This window comes from Phascolarctos cinereus, unplaced genomic scaffold, assembly GCF_003287225.1.
Source record: "Phascolarctos cinereus isolate Bilbo 61053 unplaced genomic scaffold, phaCin_HiC Scaffold_9;HRSCAF=440, whole genome shotgun sequence".
Taxonomy (NCBI): domain Eukaryota; kingdom Metazoa; phylum Chordata; class Mammalia; order Diprotodontia; family Phascolarctidae; genus Phascolarctos; species Phascolarctos cinereus.
In genome coordinates, this window is record NW_027556402.1 from 191,296,718 (window position 1) to 191,309,507 (window position 12,790).

At 38.1% G+C, this 12,790-nt stretch overlaps 1 protein-coding gene across 5 annotated transcripts in view; it reads left to right on the forward strand.

Annotated features, from left to right (window-relative positions):
- TBC1D14 (TBC1 domain family member 14) overlaps positions 1–12,790 on the forward strand; it is a 112,307-nt gene that overhangs the window by 72,352 nt on the left and 27,165 nt on the right. For all 5 annotated transcript variants that reach the window (XM_020992115.2, XM_020992114.2, XM_020992117.2 and 2 more), the window contains 4 exons: positions 1,248–1,365; positions 2,521–2,627; positions 9,929–10,009; positions 11,606–11,700. In XM_020992115.2, coding sequence (XP_020847774.1) covers positions 1,248–1,365; positions 2,521–2,627; positions 9,929–10,009; positions 11,606–11,700 — 401 coding nt within the window. The remainder of the gene's footprint in view (positions 1–1,247; positions 1,366–2,520; positions 2,628–9,928; positions 10,010–11,605; positions 11,701–12,790) is intronic.

Sequence of the window (12,790 nt, forward strand, 5' to 3'; positions counted from 1 at the left end):
CATTTAGCAAATGCTCGAGGTGCCACCACTCTTCTCCACTACCAGCATGCTGGTACAATCCTTTGTTACTCTGTGTTGGAGTCACTGTCATAGCCTCCTAATAGGTCCTGCTGTCACTCTCATTTTCTCTTTCCATTCTCTCCTTTTATGCCTAGATTTGGTCATGTCACTATTGCATTAAAAATATTTGGTAATTACTTATTGCTTAGTGAATAAAATTCAAACTGTTGTGTTTGGTTTTTGAGGCCATTCATAATTTGCTGCCACTCTTATCTTTACAGCTTTATTTCCAATTATCCCCTTGTATGTAGTCTATGCTTTGGCCCAAATTGACTTCTTTTCTCTTTCCTAAATAGGCTTCAAGCCTTTTCACCTCTGCCCCTTAGTTCACATTGTTCCCTCCACTTGGAATAGCTGTGCTCTCTCTTTAACTTTGTAGACCCCAATTTAAATGACCTTTCTTTTTTAAAAAAAATTCACCTGTCATTTTCTCACCAAGGGGCTTGTCAGTAGCAACTTTTCCCCAGAGAATTCATGTAGCTCTCACATTTACAACTCCAATAAATTCAACATATAGCATTATGTAGCATAATTATCAGTCTTTTGTTTCTTATTCTCTATTACATTGTAAACTTCTTGAGAGCAGACTTTGTATATCCCTGCAGTGTCTCGTACAGAATCCTTTAGGTGTTTAACGTTGGTTGAATTAGTAAGTATTAACTGCATTATTTTCTGGATGTGGTTTATCATTATTTTTGTTAATAAGTATATCTTCTTAATTGATACAGCTTAAGAGACAAAGTGGTACGATGGGAAAATGTAGGATTGAAAATTGAGATGTGCGTTCTACTTCCTCTGCTGCCATTATTCAGTTGTATGAATATCACTTGGCCTCTCTGGACCTCAGTTTTTTCCATTGTAAAATGAGAGATTTCAGCAGGATAGTATTCTGTGGTCCTTCCTAGCACTGGCTATACAGAAAATGCTTTAAAGAAGTACTCCTAAGAGTCTGACATAAAAAAGCATGTCTTTCTAGACATTTATTGTACAGTTTTTTTTACTGTACAGTTATTTTTTATTAATATTGATTATCAGTACGTTTAGGCATATTCATAGGATAGCTGTAGTCAACTCTGACTTTTTCTTGCGCGTAATTATTTTATAGTAGTATAATTTTTGAAATTGTATTGTGTAAGTCTGATGGTTCTCAATTAGTGTTTTTTTCTTTTCTTTTTTTAAAAATTTAGAGATTAAAGAAGCACAGAGGAGGAAAAAACAACAGGAAGAGAGATGTCGTTTGGAAGAAAGCATTGGAAATGCTGTCTTGGTCTGGAACAACGAAATTTTACCCAACTGGGAAACAATGTAAGAAAAGAAGAGAAATTGCTGTTTAATTTAAAACCCTTTCTTTGGAGATGAGCTATTTTCACCGAGTCGTATTTTTAATTGAAATTAATTTGTCACTTATTGAATGTAAGCTATGTACATCTATTAATTTTTAATGGAATTGGTTTCTGTTTTTATATCACGTGCTATATTTAATGTATTATTAGCTGGCCGTGTAGTCATTCATGGTACAGTGGAAATAGCATTGCATTTGGAGTCAGAAAACCTGGATTCAAGCATGGTTTTGTTACTACTTGGGTTACCTTGGCCTGGTGACTCCCCAGAGATCTAATCATGCCTGTTTCTACTTTGTCACCATAACTGTGACTGGTAGGGTGTGATAAAGGAAAGAACAGTGTGCTAGGAGTCCAAGTGCCAACATTTCATTCCTGATTCCACTGCTTCCTAGTTGTGTTACCTTGCACAAGTCATTTAACCTTACTGTATCTGTAAAAATGTAATAATCGTAGGATCTAAAAGGTTCCTCAGAGGCCATCTTGTCCAACTTTCATTTTCCAGAGGAAGAAACTGAGGCCCTTGCTGCTCTTCTTACTTCTCTCTGTTGTTTTGCATTTCAAATGAGATCATAGGTGTGCAAGTACCTTGAGACATGGTAAAGTATGGCAAATGGGACTAAGAGTTTGAGCACTAGATACTTAATGGTTACCAGTGTTCCTCCTCTTAGGGTCCTGAAGCATTAGGCCAAGTGATTTCTTGCAGGCAGGCGGGAGAAGAGGCTTTGTGTACAACACCAAAGTTCTCAGTGGGCCATATTCCTGCACAATACTAGAAGCTGCTGCAGGAGTGTTCACCGAGTAACTTCTGGGTGAACTGATGTTCTGCGTAGAGAGCAAACAGTACTTTGAAGTCTCTTCTAACCGTAGCACTGAGTGAATGAATGTGCAAAGGTTGATGAGTTGCACTGAAAGCTACAGGCCAGATCATTCTACCATCAGTTAAATAATCACAATCAGAACGGAGTTTTATTCATTTCACCCTTATTGAGATGCATTAATCCCATTCTCAGGCCCCAAAGCTGATGTGTTTGTCTTTAACAATAGCACGTGCTTATATAAAGTACCATAAAGGCATTGAAGTAGTGCTGGCTTGAATTTATGCTCCATTTTTACCCAGGTGGTGTTCTCGAAAAGTTCGAGAATTATGGTGGCAAGGCATTCCTCCAAGTGTGAGAGGTAAAGTCTGGAGCTTGGCAATAGGGAACGAGTTAAATATTACCCATGGTGAGTATCTTCTGTTTTCCTTATGTATGCGTCACTCATACTGCAAATAATATTGCTTCCCTTTCCTCATCTAGTGTATTGTTAGGAAGACTAACTAGCGAGTGATGAACCTGAGAGTGCTAAGAGACACTAGGACAATGGACTGATCTTTGAGACTGGGCTTGTGATGCTTTGAGTGTTGCATTATTGTCTTTATTCTTTGACATTTCAGCAAAAAACACCTGCTCTCTACCTGCTGTCTGCTGCTGCTTCTCTGTATATCGGCATAACAATTGTCTGCACCTAGAGTTAAGTTACAGTAGGTCAAATTACAGTAGGATCAATGATCACAGTTCTATTAAAAGACTCAGAAGTCTTTTCAACATCTTATTATCATCTTGTGAGTGGAGAATGGGGGCAGTGGGAGGCAATCAAGTCCAGTCAGCCAGCATTTGTTAAGCCCTTGTTATGAGCTGGGTGTGGGGTTAAGCACTGGGGACACAAAGAAAGTCAAAAAACAGCCCCTCCCTCAAGAGGCTCACGATCTGGTAGGGAGACAACATGCAAACTCTTATATGCAAACAAGATACATGCATGGTGACATGGAGGTGAGCTCAAAGGGAAGGCGTTAGCGTTTCTTGTGCAAGAAAAGGCTTCTTGTAGAGGGTCTCATTTTAGGTGAGACTTAAAGGAAGCCAGAAGGTAGAGATGAGGAGGGAGAGCATCGTAGGTGTGGGATGCAGCCAGGGAAACTGGCGGGAGGTGAGAGAGGAAGTGTCTTGTGAGCAGAAAAAGCAAGGGAGCCAGAGATGGTAGTAGCATAGAATATGTGGAGGGAGTAAGGTGTAAAAAGGTGGGAAGGACTTGAGTTATGAAGGGCTTTGAAAGCCAAACAGATGATCTTCTATTTGATTCTAGAGGAAATTGGGAGCCACTAGAATTTAATGAGTGATGTGGTCAGACTTCTTGTGGTTTAGGAAGATTGCCTTTATGGGCAAGTGGAGGATGGGCCAGAGTGAATGAATGAGTGAGCAAATAAAACATTTATTAAGTACTTAGTGTATACGAAGCACTATCCTGGCACAGAAAATACAGTAGAAGGGTAGGACAGCCCCTGCTCAGAAGGAGCTCACATTCTAATGGGGAGACAGTACAGGTGCAAGCAGGCTCCACCTGCCAGTCCAGTGAGGATGTCGCCTTGCTCTTGAAAGTGCAAACAGAACAGATGGGAATGCCTCTTCTTTAGTGTCATTTAAAGTGGGAACAGATTGAGGCAGGCAGACCCACCAGCAACTATTGGAGTAGTCCAGGTGTGAGGGGAGGAAGGTCTGCACCAGGGTCATGCCAGTGTCAGAGGAGAGAAGAGGGCATGTATGAGACTTACGAAGGTAGAATTGACAAAGTTTGGCAACAAATTGGGGTGTGTGAGTGGTGGCATGAGAATCTAGTATGACACCAGGGTTGTGAGCCTGGGTGTCAGGGAGAATGAGTTCATCTGGACATGTTGAGTTTAAGATGTCTACGGGTGTCCCAAAAGGCAGTTGGAGATACAAAACTGTAAGTCAGGAGTTAAGGATATGTAAATAGAACTGAGAATCATAGAGATAATAATTGAATCTGTGAGATCTGATGAAATCCGTAAATGAAGTAGTAGAGAGAGAGAAGAGTGAAATAGTAGGGAGGAAGAAGAGAAGAGGACCCGAGGCAGTGGTGTAGGGGATAAGACTCCTTAGGGGGACAGGAGTGAATTTCTTCTAGTGGTGATACTGTGTTTTTGACACTCATTTTCCAGATTTTTCCATTCCATAAATATGCGTCAGGGACTGTATGGGATAGGAAAATGAATACTATAAAGTCCTTGAGTGTACATAGCTAGTTGTACTATAAGGCAGAAGATGATAATGCCATAAAATGGGTACAAAGTCATATCAGAAATTAAGAAGGTAGATCACTTTTGACAGGGAGTGTGGGATAAAAAAAAGGCATTGTAGTTGGGTCTTGAAGAATCAGTGTAATTTCAGAAGTAGATGGAGATAAGTCAAGAGCTAAAGAAGTTGGGGCACATGGAACAGCATGGACCCAGGCGCTGGAGTGTCAGAATATGGGTCATGTTTGTAGAATTCTGAGAAGTCATTTTGCTGGAGTGTAGAGTACATGTCTGCGTTTAGAGGAGGAGAGGGGAAAGAAGACCACTGAGACATGCTGGAGCCAGGTGTGAAGGATCTTGAGTGGTAGACCAAAAAAAAAAAAACTCCCCCAAGCCCCCAAAACTAAATCATGTGTGGATTGTTTGGTAGGCGGTAGTAATGTGACCAGCACAGTGCTTTCAGGAGATGAAAGTGGAAGCACAGTCTAGAGTATGTTGAAATAGGAAGAAGCTGGAGGTGGTAAATAAATTAGAAGTCATTTGAAAAACAGTCCAAGAGAGAGCTAATGGGGACCTGAACTGTGGTGGTGGCATTGGGAATGGAAAGAGGATATAAGGGCAAAGCTTTGGGGGGAGTCTCCTCTTCTTCTCTGGTCTGTCTATGCAAAGACGGTTCTGACATTTTGAGCCTTTGTAACTGGGAAGATGATAGTGCCATTAACAGAATGGGAGGACTGGAAGAGAACCTGATTTTTAGTGATGATGAGTTCACTTGGATTTGAGTTGAGTAGTTAGGTTGAGTTTGAGCTTCCTCGGTGAAAAATAGTGTGTGTATTATTTTTCTGATTATGTTTGTGTCAGTTCATGCACGTCATGCTGCTATTTCTCAGAATTACTCCTGTTCATCATTTCTTCCTACATAATAATACTCTATTGTATAACTGCTTTTAAGCTGTTTCGCATCATAGTTTTGAGGGAATGTACTTCATTATTATTATTATTATTATTGCTATTTTGGTTAGGCAGTTGGGGTTAAGTGACTTGCCCAGAGTCACACAGCTAGTGAGTGTTATGTGTCTGAGGCTGGATTTGAACTCAGGTCCTCCTGACTCCAAGGCCAGTGCTGGAATGTACTTTAGCAGAGGTTTCTTCTGTATGTTTGATTGTGTTAGCTTTTGTCCGTCCAGGCTTCATGCCATATATAGATTTGATAAGTGCACTATATGTGCTTTCATCCAAGGTATTGATAAAAATATTGAACAGCATAGCACTAAAGACATCTCTCTCAGGCATGCCCCAGTAATGAACACCTTCCAAGTTAATGTCAACTGATTTGTGACACTGTACCTTTTTGGTTCAATTATTCAACCAGTTCCAAATCTGCCTAGCCCATATAGTTTCATCTTATTCACATTTATAACATTGTCAGATGCTTTGATGAAATCTGTATCCAGATCTACAGTGTTCCTCTGATTTGCCAGTATAGTTGCCCTATCAGAAAAGAAAATAAGGTTATGCTGGCATAACCTTTACTTGATGAAGTGATGTTGACTGCTTTCTTTTTTATGTGCTTGGAGGACTTCCCTTTATTAATTTCTTCTAAAACCCTGCCAGGAATAAAGTAGACATTAGGCTCATCATTGGCTTATAGTTTTCAAAATCCACCATCTTTATTTTGAGAATTGGCCTTCTCTAGCTCTGCCTCCTATTTTCCACAATCTTTTGAAGATCATAGCAGCTTAGCAATCACATCTACCTGTTCCTTCAGGACTCTAGAAGACAGTTCTTCTGGACCTGGTGACTTGAGATTGTAAAGGGCATCTAGATGCTGTCTGGACATCTCTTTACTTACCTTAGCTTTCCGTTTTTTGCTGACTGTTTCTGCTGTCTTCCCAGGCCAAACTTTCCCCTCTCGCTCCCTTTTAAAAAGAGAAAACATTGAGCAAACAAAGTTGAGAAGTAGGTTAGTCTTTTCCTTGTCACCTGCTATCATACCCCAGTGGACTTAAACCCTTTGTTATCCTTGTTAGCATTCATTATTAGGCTTGGTGCATTCTTATCTTTAATTTTCCTGACACAATCCTTAGAAGATCAGGCTGCCCTTTTGTGTTTATGTCCGTTTAAGATCTGAGTTGAATGTTGAGTTCCTCATACATGCCCATTAGCATTTTTTTAGACCATTATAATGGGCAGCCAGGTGGTCCAGTGGATACAGCGTAAGACTTGGAGTTAGGAGGACCTGAATTGGAATTCTGCCTCAGACCATGACTTAAGTTACTCAACCTCTGTCTGTGCCTCAGTTTCCTCATCTGTAAAATGGGAATAATAATAACACCTGTGTCACAAGGATTGTTGCAAGAGTTAAAGTATGCTTATGGAAGGAAATGTTAAAAACTAAAAATAAATAGATTTTTTAAAAAAGAGTTAAAGTATGTAAAGTGCTGTGCAGACCTTAAAATGCTATGTAAATGCTAGCTATTATAATTCTTGCTCTCCTCCTCATCAGAGTAATTTCTGCTTCTGCCTAAATAGTGTCATTCTTGAGAGCTTCCCATCACATTTGTGCTAATTTTCTTGTAAAAATATTAGGTCATTGGATCCTACCTATCCTTTCTGTGAAGTATTTGAAAATAGGTCTTCCAAAATCCAAGGTGCATGTCAAATTACGTCTGCCCCTTTCCTTCTCAGTTGTGAATCCTTCTTAAATCTTCTCCCTAAGCTTTCCTTTCTTTTTGCTTTAGGAACCAGGTTCTTACCCTTTTTGAGCCTTAGTTTCCTTAATTATAAAATCAAGGAAATTAAGGGAAACAATTTCCATAATTATAAAAAAGGTAATGACATCTAGAAATACTTACCTCATGGAGCTGTTGTAAAGAATCAATGAGAGGACATATGTAAAGTGCTTTGCAAATCTGAAAGCCCTTTTGGGGACAAGGCAGTGGGGTAAAGTAACTTGCTTGGGGCCAGTGCTCTATCCACATGCGCCATCTAGTTGCTGCCCACCCCCATTTTTTTTTTTGGTGAGGCAGTTGGGGTTAAGTGACTTGCCCAGAGCTAGTGAGTGTTATGTGTCTGAAGCTGGATTTGAATTCAGGTCCTCCTGACTTCAGGGCCAGTGCTCTATCTGCTGCACCACCTAGCTGCTCCTGAAAGCACTCTGAAATGTTAACTCTTATTATCATTATTTATCTTTAGTCAGAATTAGGTCAAGAATAAAAATTTTCCTTCTTGCTTTATCTTTTGAAGAATGAAATGATCATTAATGTAAATGACAAAATTGTAAGCTACTCTGCTTTGGACACAGAGAGAACCTGTAACATATGTTTGGGTCATTTAAGTTCCCATTACTTCATTATTATGTTTCTGTGTTCACTTTTTTATCTATTTCCCAACTGCTTTATCTAATTGCTTCTCTAAGTATCCTGCTTAAAATTACTTCTTTCCATCATGGTTCCCCATTGTGGGTTTCTGGATTTTGTCATAGGAGTGCATCTTCTTAATATAGGATGCTATTCTACCTTTCCCTTTTATATATTCTGTTCCTTTTTAATAAAGTACTTCCAGACCTATAATTCAGTCATGAATCCCATGTCACTTCATTGATATCTGTGAATTCATTTGTCTTGCGTTAGTCTACTCTATTGATTCTTCATGCTTTGTTCATTTGTGTATAGATACCTGGAACAACAGATATTTAAGAGTATGGATTTTATTGCTGGATGTCTTCTTGGATATTGTCTTACGTGTATAATTGATTCTGTTTTCTGCTGTTTCTCTGTTGTCTCTGCTACTGTCTACCAGGACCAGCTGGATTTGTCAGATCTGAGTAAGCAGTTTCTGCCTTCCCTTTCCTCTCTTCAGTTTAAAGCTTTCTTGATTAGCATGGTCAATCTTGTATATCTTTTCAAGACAAATGAATTATGAAATACACCTAAGAAAGTGGGTGTATGTTAATCTTACCTAAAACTTGCAACATATTTGCACTTCTACTCCTAACCTTGGCATTGATTCATTCTTACATTTACTAAAAAGTCATTCAGAATAAAGACTGAATCCCTAATGTAATCTGACTTCCTTTAGTGTGGTCAGGGTCTTCCTCGTTCAGTTGTTTAACTAGTTCCATTTGCAATGATCTTTGTCATTTCTAGCCATTTTGCTTCTTTCTTTGACTTCAGGCTTCACACAGTCACCAAAATACTCTTGTTAATGAACAAGTCTGACTCTGTCCCTTCAGTTTGTTTCTGCTGTCTGTGGGGTAAAATAAAATTTACTTAGCATTTAAAGCCCTCCTGCAGGCTGCCTTCAACCTGCCTTATTTCATATTACTCCTCTTTACGAAACCTGTTCCATTCAAACTCAGCTATTAGCTAGTCCCCAATGTCCTGCTGTCTCCCTCACCTTTAATTGTTGGTGCTGGCTGACCCTCTGAGCCCCATCTCGAACTGTTGAAACCTCTTTCTTCAAGGCTCATCAGCTGCTACCTTCTTCATAAAGGCCTTTTTAAGTTTTCCTAGCTGAAACTATTTTCTGCCTCCTAAAATTTTCCTAGAATATTTTTGTCTGCATCTTTCCTTTTTTGTGTATCAGCACTCTGCCTTGTGATTTATACTTCTCTCTGTGCCATATACTCTGCCATGCTTCTAGTTCCATACTTTTGTGTAATTGGTATTTAGTACATGCTTTTTGACGTGGAATTCTTTTAGAGCAATAAGATGCAGGGTTTTAACTCTTCCTTATTTTCCTCTTCCCATAATTTTATTTTTTATTGGTATGGAACTAGGAGAAAGGAAGAAACCTACAGTAGAAGACCAGCAAGTTCCCTTTATTCTCTTGTTAGGGTGAGGAGATTCATCATATGGGTATAATTTGAAAGCATGGAATACTTTGAGGCTAGTTTTTTTTTTAACAGTATTTTAATAAGTAGGCTTTAGCTTACTTTAAAAAGTAAACTTCAGTCTACTTACTAAAATATTTTAAATACTGGAAAATATTTCTAAGTATTTTGACTTTTTTTCCCCTCAGGTATTGGCAACTGATATATATTAGATGGGTTTTTTAAATGAAATTTTATTTTATTTTCATTTCCAAATTCTCTCCCTCTTCTTCCTCTTCCCCACACATTGAGAAAGCAAGAAAACAAAACCCATTATAAAATTGCGAAGTCACGCAAAACAAATTTTAGTGTTAGCCATATTCCAAAAAAGAAAGAAAAAAGAAATAAAGAGAAGAAAATGTGCTTCATTCTGCACGGTGAGCCTATTAGTTCTCTAAGTGAAGGTACGTAGCATGTTTCATCATGAGTCCTTTGGAATTGTGTTTGGTAATTGTGTTGATCAGAAATACACGAGGTCTTCCAAAGTTGGTTATACTCTACTGTTGCTGTTACTTTATAAATTGTTCTCTTAGTTTTGCTCACTTCATTAAGTGGTTTTAAAAATAATTTACTTTCTTTCAGAGCTCTATGACATTTGCCTCGCTCGAGCCAAGGAAAAGTGGCGGTCCCTCAGTGCTGGGGCCTCTGAAGCAGAGAATGAAGGTCTGTCTGTATGTGAATTGTGTGAATTTAGCACACAATTAATACTGCCATTAAGTGTGCATTAAAAAATAAATTAGTGGGGGCAGCTGGGTGGCGCAGTGGATAGAGCATCGACCCTGAAGTCAGGAGGACCTGAGTTCAAATCCGGCCTCAGACCAAACACTTGACACTTACTAGCTGTGTGACCCTGGGCAAGTCACTTAACCCCAATTGCCTAAAAACAAGCAAACAAATAAATAAGTGATTTCTTTAATTGGATTTTAACATTTTTTTCTTAATTTAAAAGTAAAACTAAAATTTATGAAGATTATTAGGGGTTAGAAAAGAATATATACAGTACTGTTTAGGAACAAGGATTTTTAAGTGGGACAATAAAGCTTTTTATAGTAAGTATAACATAACCATTCTGGTTCTAAGTGAAATTCTCACGTGTAAGTATGCAGACTCTTGTGTACACACGAGTAGTTTTCCCTTTTAAAGTTATTCACGTCATTTTTAACAATATCAACAATAGTGTCTAGGGCTTCATGATATAGAATTGATTTCTAGAGAAATGTGTTATACTTCCCCAAAGGAAAACTGCACAGATGCTAAAACATTCTTAGAAATCTTCCAGGGCAATGTGGCATTACCATGTTGTTATTTTAAAGGTATGTCTGTGTGGTATTTGAGCCCAGAGAGCAAAAAAAAAACCAGAAATATCCTAGGTGACATTTCAAATAGCTGCAGTGCAGTGTCATTTTGTATGAGGATTGCTTTCTAACTAGCAGTTGTTTTGGGACTTGAAATTTGAATTATGTTATTATAGCATTTCTCATATAGATTTAATTTGAGTAGTGGATACATTTTCCTGGCTTAACACTTGAACGTTTCTTAGTTGTAAGATTTTACTAGTGGTAAAAATGATAGCAAAGAAAATCTGAGATTTACAAAGCAAATCTGTGAAAAGATTCCTAAACATTTGAGATCTTAGTCACAAGTAGATTTGGGAATATAGTTCCAAGTTAGAAAATATTTATTTTTTATTTTTAACTATGACTTGTTCCAGTTTTAATTGTTAAAATACTAATATTCTTATATTCCTGTAATTTTGTAGCTAACGAAGAACTTTGTCAAATCACTCAGTTTCTAAAGCGCTGGAAAATATCTCACAGTGCTCCAGTAATAAGTTGGTTTTCAGACTTCCTGATTTGGACAAAAGTGAACTGTAAATCCACATGGATCTTGGTTTAAAAATGTCAGTGTGTTAAAAATAAACTCACTTTGTGAGAATGGTTATGGTACTTAGTTTTATGTGCAGGTGGTGTGGCATATTAGAAAGATCTATATTCTTGTTCTGATCCACTGCCTCTTACTTTATGTCACTCAAATCTTTGTCCTCTTCCTTGTTTTGAAAGATGAAAAGAGAATAATTTTGATCTTCTTTAAAAAATGAGTCATTACTACTTTTAAAGCTAATTGCTACTTAATTTAAAATATAATTATAACAGTGTACTCACAAGAATCCATTAGTGACATACAGTTACAAACCCCTGGTGCTTATAAATATTAACATATCTGTTTCTTATATTTATTGTTATTCTTTGTTTTTGATAGATACAAGTTTTTCTGCAGCTGACAGAGAAGCCAGTCTAGAACTAATCAAACTGGACATTTCTAGAACATTTCCTAATCTCTGTATTTTCCAGCAAGTAAGTGGTACATATTAGTTATTTTTACACCAGTGGTTTTGGCTTAAAATTTGAAGATGATGAACTATACAGTTTTATAAATGAAATATCAGAATATACTACTTCCCAGTTTTTAAAAATTCTATCCTTAATGATATAGAAACCCTTTACTTATAACATTGAAACACTTATGTATTGACATGCTTAACTGCTTGCCTTCACCACATTTTAGGCACATATTTCAGCGTGCACTGATTAGCACCACCGTGTGTGCGTCAGAGGTTTGCTGTGTCTGAGAGTAGATGAAATGGACATCTTTCCACATCGTTTTGGGTCTGTAGAATGAAGATAGAGTATTTTGAAATGCACACGTTCCGAGTGAGCTAATCAGTCAAACAACATTGAAGTGCTTACTATGTGCCAGGCCCTGGGCTAAGCATCCAGGTTACAAAGAAGGTGAAAGGAATTCACATGGTAACAGGAGAGGCAACATGTCAGTAGCTAAGTATCCACATAGAGGGTACTGGGAGATGCTTATGTTCTATCCAGACCTCTGTAAGGTGGTGGTATGGGTTTGGAATAATGAAAGCCCCAGATAGTAAGCTCATTTCCTGACGCAGATTGCACTTGTAGCACTAACCTAACCCATGGTCCACGCTCTGAATCCATCCTTGGCTTAATTTCTTGTAGCGCAGTTCCTGGCACATAATTGATACTTAATAAATGAGTGTTGTTTGAGAGTGTCATTGGTAATATTCCAGTGCAAATTGGTATTGTCTCTGCAACTCAGACTCTTAGTTGCTTGAGGTACTGAGAGGCCAAGTGATTTTTCCACGATCGGACAGCTAGTATATTTTCATAATGTACGGAAAGTAGTAGCTTTAAAAAATGTGTGCTGAAACTGAAATACAGATACACCCTATCAAGGAAAGCTGGGGAACATCTTTTTCTACCACTAGCAAAGATGTAAAGAGGAGTAGTTGCCAGATGGAATACCAGGGTAAAGCGAGATTTTTTTAAGATGGGGAGATATGAGCATCTTTGAATGTGAAAGTAAAGAGCCTTTGGAAAAAGAGAAATAGAAGATTCTATAAAGAGAGAAGTACTTATA